The 7208-nt window shown below is 53.9% G+C and overlaps 1 protein-coding gene across 1 annotated transcript; it reads left to right on the plus strand.

Moving 5' to 3' along the window:
* Positions 1-4833: 4833 nt before the first annotated feature.
* Positions 4834-6803, plus strand: AMER2 (APC membrane recruitment protein 2; the record flags this gene model as incomplete). The annotated part of the gene is made up of 2 exons (XM_082497780.1): positions 4834-5674; positions 5849-6803. The coding sequence occupies 2 exons, from the start codon at positions 4834-4836 to the stop codon at positions 6724-6726; spliced, it is 1719 nt and encodes a 572-aa protein (XP_082353906.1). The 3' UTR covers positions 6727-6803.
* Positions 6804-7208: the final 405 nt, after the last annotated feature.

Genomic DNA, 7208 nt, shown 5'->3' on the forward strand with positions numbered 1-7208 from the left:
TGAAGTGAAAAATTCCTGCAGAGATTTTCAGACACCTCTGCCCTGTCACCCTGTGCTCGATGCTCCCGTTCAGCGTGCGAGGCAGCCTCGAAACATCAAAAAACTCTGGGGGCTTCTGTCAAAATGAGGGCCAAGGTGGTTTGCTAGCTGTCACTTCCATCACTAATTCATACTCGGTGAATCCTAGGATTTTTATTCGGTATTCATTCTGTGCCACATACTGCAGTCTCTGGGGGAACTGCAAGCGTCTGCCTGGTGTAATCGCTGGGGAAAAGCAGGGTGAGGCTGGGTTGGAATTATTGCTGCTGCTGTTTCACCTGATGGCTCCGGCTGTGGGGCTGCCCCCGTGGCTCCAGCACTCCGCGGGGAGTGAGGCCAGGACAGGACTGTGGTGCCTGAGGGTCGCTGGAGAAGGCACCCTCGACTGAAATGATGTGAAGCAGTGGCTTCTTGAGGATCACAGCACAGGTCAGTGGCGGAGCCAAGGCTGGGAGCTGGATGGGCAGTCTGTGACAGTAATTTTCAGCAAGCAGCCCAAAACAGCTTTAGGGTATGTCCAGGGGTCAAAGAGAGGAGAGTCTTTGCCTCAAAGTTCTTAATTTCTGTTAAAGAGTGTATACTTATAAACACTACATGTTTTGTAAATGACCTTTTCTGAATAATTTTGTTATATAGTGTTTCTTGTCTGTTTTTTCTTCATTAATATTAATTCTAAAGATGAAAAAAATCCACCTTTGAAAGCATGTCTTCCACAGACCCTTTTTGATGCCCCGTTCAGCTGGAATAAACCCGCTGCCGCGGCTGTCCTGTGCAGCTCGGCATGGGATCTCCTCCCCTGTGTTAGATGCCCCTCAGACTAAGCCAGGTCAGGGGGATGCAGTAGAAACAGCTCTCCCACCACAGCTGCTCAGCTGCCCCTTTTCTGCAGGTCACCAGGAGCTCCCAGCTGCCTGTGGAGTCTCTCTGTGCTTTTAAATTACAGCTCCTCATTTGTTTTCACTTTGCAAGGTGTCTGTCAGTCAGTCTGTCAGTTCTTCCCCCTTGCCAGGAAGACAGAGTTAAGCCATTTTTCACTGTCAGAAGCAGACTTCCGTTTCAGACCTACAGAGATGAAGGGAAGCCATAAAGAAATCCCTACCACAATTCAGGGCACTGAGTTTTAAACCTCTGAGAAAAAACAGTAAGTAGTAGGTATGGCTTCCATAGGCTTTGCAGAAGCTTCCCAGAATGTAAATAAAAAAAGACAACACAGAAGAAAATGTCTCTGGCTCCATTTCATCCAGCTCCTCACCATCCTTTTCCAGAAACCACCTTCGCTCAGCTTGGAAGGCCATTCACACAGCTCATCCCGTATCCCTTTACAGTTTTGCAAAAATGACACCATGTCATTTGCTTCCAGGAGAAATCCCAGCCGAAAGCAGGGGGAACCAAACGGGCAAGGAAATGCCACTCATCTCCGTGTGCAAAGTTCCCATTCCACATGAGGACACGCGCACAACAGATGTGGCACAGAACATTTTGTCCCAACCTCCTCAGTCATACAGCACTCAGATGTCCAAGCATCTCTAGATGGAAGACCTATTTTGCGTGAATAGAACCACCTCTCAGCGTTACTCTTCTTCAGTTAGAAGTGGGTGAACACTTTGTCTAAAGCTTTTCCTATTGAGCCCTGCAAGGGCAGGTTGACCAAAGCATGTCATGAGTTCATGATGGATCCATAGATGTCTTCAGGTTAAAACAAAATAATAAAATAAAAAAGAAAAAAAAAAGGGAACGTTTCATTGGTCACTTTCAAAATTCAATGCTTTAATATTTCATTTTGGAATGACTACCCCTTTTCAGAGGTACTTCAAGGTTAAATAACCTGGAAGGTTAAATCATATTTTTAAATGTGCAAAAAGGATTGAAACCAAATGTGTAGAAAAAAAAATAAATTTGTCAAAACATTTCTAAAGTAGTAATTTCAGGTTGACCTCAAGTCACTTTCCTGCATTAACACTTGGATTTTATGTTGACTGAAAAACAAGCTGAAAGTCCACCCTTTCTGTCATGGCTGCAGATATTCACACAAAAAGAAAAAGGACACAATAACTTGTCTGTTCCATACAGCTGTGACTCATTGTCACCTGTCCTCTGCCTTTTGCATCTCTGTATCTCCTTCCTTCTCAAGGCTTGTGAGAAGAAATGGTGGAATATAAAGGATTGCTGAAATGTAGCAGAGTGGCAGTATGAAAGTGCAAAAATCGCAAGTTCAGCCATATGGCCAGGTCTTATTAGCATTTTTGTGCACATTTTCCCAAGATAGATGACCAGGTTTTGATCTTTCAAATTTCCAAAGGACGCCTGGCATTTGCACAAGAGCAGTTAGATTTTTCTCTTTTTTATCAACTTTCCTCCATCTATCTAAAGAGCAGAAATACTACCAAGTGATGGGGGAACTCACAACGTGGCACAATTGATGGTGGCAGAGTGAGCAACTTATGCCTATGGGTGAAGGTTCTGGTCCGACCTCCTGCCTCCATGTCTCTCCGGGTGCTGGGAATGTTTATGAACTGCACTCTGTAAAATATAACTCACTCCTCCTCCTCCAGCCAAAATCTTGGCTTCTGCCTCATCTGCCCTTTCTGTCTCTTGGAGAAGGCAGGAGAGACCTGTAAGTTGAATGATGTGCTCATATTGCTCTTATTGAACATTTGTAATTGTGAATGCAAATGGTACTTTTTATACATGAACAGAAAAAGGACTAAATTCACTGGATAAATTATTCACAACAGATAATTCAACCTGCTCTCGTGGGAGAGTGCAATGAATGTCTGATGATGTTAAAAAAAAAAAAAAAAAATCCCACAACTAATTCTTCCAACCAGTGAAGTCAATGGCAAAACCTTTTACGGACTTCAAAAGGAGCAGAACCTAGCCCCAAGCCAGAGAGCCCACATACGACTTCCCTTTAGTGGTTCTCACTTGCATTTAGAGCTGAAACCCAGACAAGCGTTTATGTTTGGAGGAGCCCAGACTAATGCTGTGCAGCCCAGTCAGGCTGCCAGGGCACACGCATTATTACAGCTCTGGCTGAAAGCAGGTCTGCGCCGCAGCCCTGGCGCAGAGCACTGCCCCCAAGCCCAAATAACCTGGCCTCAAGAGAGAGGCAAGGTGGAGGTGGTGTTTAGCGAGTTTGGAGCTCAGGGCAGGTTAATTTGGCCCGGTTTGTCTAGTGTGGAGAAAAGGATGCTGAGGGGTGACCTCATTGCTCTCCACAGCTTCCTGAGGAGGGGAAGTGGAGAGGGAGGTGCTGAGCTCTTCTCTGTGGTGTCCAGTGACATAACGTGCGGGAATGGCTCAAAGCTGCACCAGGGCAGGTTCAGACTGGACGTTAGGAAGCATTTCTTTACCGAGAGGGTGGTCAAACACTGGAACAGGCTTCCTAGAGAGGTGGTTGATGCCCCAGGCCTGTCAGTGTTCAAGAGGCATTTGGACAATGCCCTTAATAACATGCTTTATCTTGGTCAGCCCTGAATTGGTCAAGCAGTTGGACTTGATGATCATTGTAGGTGCCTTCCAACTGCTCTATTCTATTCTATTCTATTCTAGTTCTATTCTATTCTACTCTATTCTAATTTATGTTACATCTGGGATAGATTTGCAGCCAGTGAGGGGTTTTGTGACCAGGGTGCCACCAGCCACCCTGATGTGGCTGTGCTGCTGGCCATCACCGCCGGTGGCAATGCGCTATGGGCGCCATGACTGGGCGCAGTGGATGCAGGGCCTGGGAAAAGGCTTGTGTGGGGGCAGCCGCTGCGCTCCCCCTCCACGGCGGGGGCGGCGAGTGGAGTGAGGGCTGGGCTGTGCCCCAGCTTGTGCCACTGCTCCCCTCTGGTCACTGGCGGTGGGGACACGTGGCCTCGGGCACTGGGGAGAAAGAGGGACACGGGGACGGTGCGAGAGGGGGGAGCAAGGCAGCAGAGTGATGTCGGCAGCCTCTGCCCCGGGGGTACCTCGCAGGTTCGGTCTGGGTGTCCCATGTTTCCACATGTCCATCCCTGCCGTGTGGCACATTGTCACCTACAGACCATGTCGTCGTCGTGTGTGTGTGTGTGTGTGTGTGTGTGTGTGTGTGTGTGCGTGTCCACCACTCGGCGCTGCTGGCGCTTCGCTGCACTTCACACCGCAGCGCCCGTGGCCCAAAGCGCGGGGTGGCCGCGCCGGGCGGACACGGAGGCGATGCAAAACGCTCTCGTTTTGCTGAGCTCTGCCCTCCCGGGCCACGCGAGGGACCGGTTTTGGGTGGTAGAGGGGAAGAAGAGGAGGCGTGAAGGGGGCGACGGGGTTTCAGCCCGGCGAGGAGACCGGGCTCGCTGCCGCCGCCGCCGCCGCCGCCCCCCCCCGCGGGGGACGCCCTGCGGGTGTGGGGACGGCGTGGCCCTCCCCTCCTCCTCCCCCGCAACGTGGGGTGCCCATCCCCCGGCGCCGCGCGGCAGGCAGCGCGGCCCTGCCCACGCGTGGGGGGAGAGGCGGCGGGAGGGAAGGGGTTAAGTTATATAAGCCGTTTTGGGGAGGGGTGGCGGCAGGGGCGCTGCCGGCGGAGCTGCGGCGGCTCAGGTTGATTCCGAGTGGGCGAGGGCGGCCTGGCGCAGGCCGGCGGCGGAGGAAAAGCGGCTTATCCCCTTCCTCCCCCCTCCATCATCACCACCACCACCACCTCCGGGTTGCCATGGAGACGGGCGGGCGGCGGCGGCGGCGGCGGGGCTGTCAGTGAGGGATCGCACCGGGCACCGCGGCGGCGGCGGCGGAGAGGCCGCGGCGGCGGCAACGGCGGCGGCGGCAGCGGCAGACATGGACTCGCACTGCGACTGTGCCGAGCCCCCGGCCGCCGAGCAGCCGTCGGGGAAGATTAACAAAACCGCCTTCAAACTGTTCAAGAGGAGGAAATCGGGGGGCACCATGCCGAGCATCTTCGGGGTGAGGAGCAAAGGCGGGGAGGGGAAGGGCGCCGGCAAAGCGGGGATGGTGCGGAGCCGGACGCACGACGGCTTGGCCGACGCCGTGCTGGAGAGCGGCAAGAAGGAGGAACCGGGCGGCGGCGGCGGCGGCGGCGGCGACCCGCAGAGCAAGGAGGCGCAGGGCCGGCCGGCCGGCGGGCTCGGGCTCGGGCTCTCCCCCGGCAGCGCGGTGGCCAAGTCGCACAGCTTCTTCTCCCTGCTGAGGAAGAACGGGCGGCCGGAGAACGGCAGGGCGGAGAGCGGGGACCAGCGGGCTGGCGGCAGACAAAAGAAGGGGCTGAAAGGGATCTTCAGCAGCATGCGGTGGCATAAAAAGGACAAAAACGGCAAGGAGGAGAGGGGGGAAAGCTCGGAGATCCAGTCCGGGCTTATCATGCCGGGGTCTTTGACCGCCAGCCTGGAGTGCATCAAAGAGGAGACGCCGAAACCTTTGTCTGAAACTCCGAGCGGCGCAGGAGGAGACCTCGGGCCGGAGCCGCCGCGGGAGAAGCGCGGCGGAGAGGCGCACGCCTCGGCAGAGGAGCCCGGAGCGGGAGGTGGGGAGGCGCGGGACAGCGGTGTCCCCCCCGGGGAGGACCCTGCCGCTGCTGGAAGGCGACCCGAGGAGCTCAGCCACGAGCGACCGGACCCGGGCGCCGGAGAGGTTGGGACTGCGAAGGATGCGGCCATAACAGGTGACATTCCAATAACGACTATTCCCCCTGTTGAACCTCACTGTGATAGCGGTCAAGAGACGGCAGCCGCCCCTGACCCTTCCTCTGTTGATCCACCCTCAGAGCAATCGATTGATCGTATTTGTTTGATGTTTGCTGACGTGACTTCACTGAAAAGCTTTGACTCTCTTACAGGCTGCGGAGATATTATTGCGGACCATGAGGAGGATGTGGGCGGCGGGAGTGGCGGCTGCGAGAAGAGCACCCCCGGGGCCGGCAAGATGGGTGCCTCCAAGAAGCACCCCCCCATGGTGGCCTACCAGGGAGGAGGGGAGGAGATGGCCAGCCCGGACCAGGTGGATGACACCTGCCTGCAGGAGTTCTGGGATATGCTGTCGCAGACAGAGGAGACCCAGACAGACGGAGGAGGAGGTGGAGGAGGCACAAAGAAGCCCGAGGGGTTGAAGGAGAACCGAGGTACTGAGGGGCCCCAGAACAGGGTGGTGGTGAAACGTGGTGGCCTCCACCAGATCCCCATTCACCTCAACCACAAAGAGGAGCAGAAGGGCAGGGAGAAGGAGCAGCACGAAGGCGTCCCAAACAGCGACGAGGGCTACTGGGATTCTACCACCCCTGGTCCCGAGGAAGATGGTTCCACAAGCATCCAGAAGGAGACCATTCCTAGGGACAGCTACAGCGGGGATGCTCTCTACGACCTCTACGCCGAGCCGGATGAGAACCCACCAGTGGGGCCTACGGAGGAACAGGTCACTTGCGTGCCACGCTCCAAGCCCGTGTCTCCAATAACAACCACATGCTCACTGAAAACACCCTCAAGCACATTGAAGGACTCCAAGATACCCATCAGCATTAAACACCTTTCGTCGCATCCTGCCAGCCATGGAGCAGACGCCAGTAACATCCATCATGTCGCACACCATCACCTGGCCAAAAGTGAGATGCACAGAACAAAAATCCCCGTCTCTAAAGTACTGGTACGCCGGGTCAGTAACAGGGGCTTAGCAGGGACAACAGTGAAAGCTGCCACGTACCAGGACAGTGCCAAAAAGTAGTTGAATAAGAGGTGGAGACCACGACGGATGGCAAGGTCAGTGTGCGAAAGTCTGCATAGGAGACCACAGATAATGAATCAGTTTTACATCACCTGAAGAAAGGCACCTAAAAGGCTTACTCCACTGTACTCCAAGGGCCTGCACTTCCGAATCCCTTCTTACTAGACTGTACGGCTGAATACAAAAAGTTGACGTCTTTTTGAGCACTTTTTTTTACATTTGTATCTTTTTTCTGCAGCACTAAACACTGGGGAGGTTCATTTTTACATGCCTTTTTGGAAGCAGGACTTGGAATTTGAACCTAAATGAGCATCCTTCCTCATGCAAAGCAGTGCCATGAGTTCTTCAAGGGAACAGAGTTACAAAAGGCGCAACACGAGAGGTTCTCCAATACACTTATCTTTTAATCATTTCTGGTGGAGGAGTAGAGGGTGGGCGCCTGGCTCCGAAAATGGTGTTTGCTCTACAAGATGTTGGAAAAA

Source organism: Vanellus vanellus (assembly GCF_965231255.1).
Source record: "Vanellus vanellus genome assembly, chromosome: 1".
NCBI classification, from domain to species: domain Eukaryota; kingdom Metazoa; phylum Chordata; class Aves; order Charadriiformes; family Charadriidae; genus Vanellus; species Vanellus vanellus.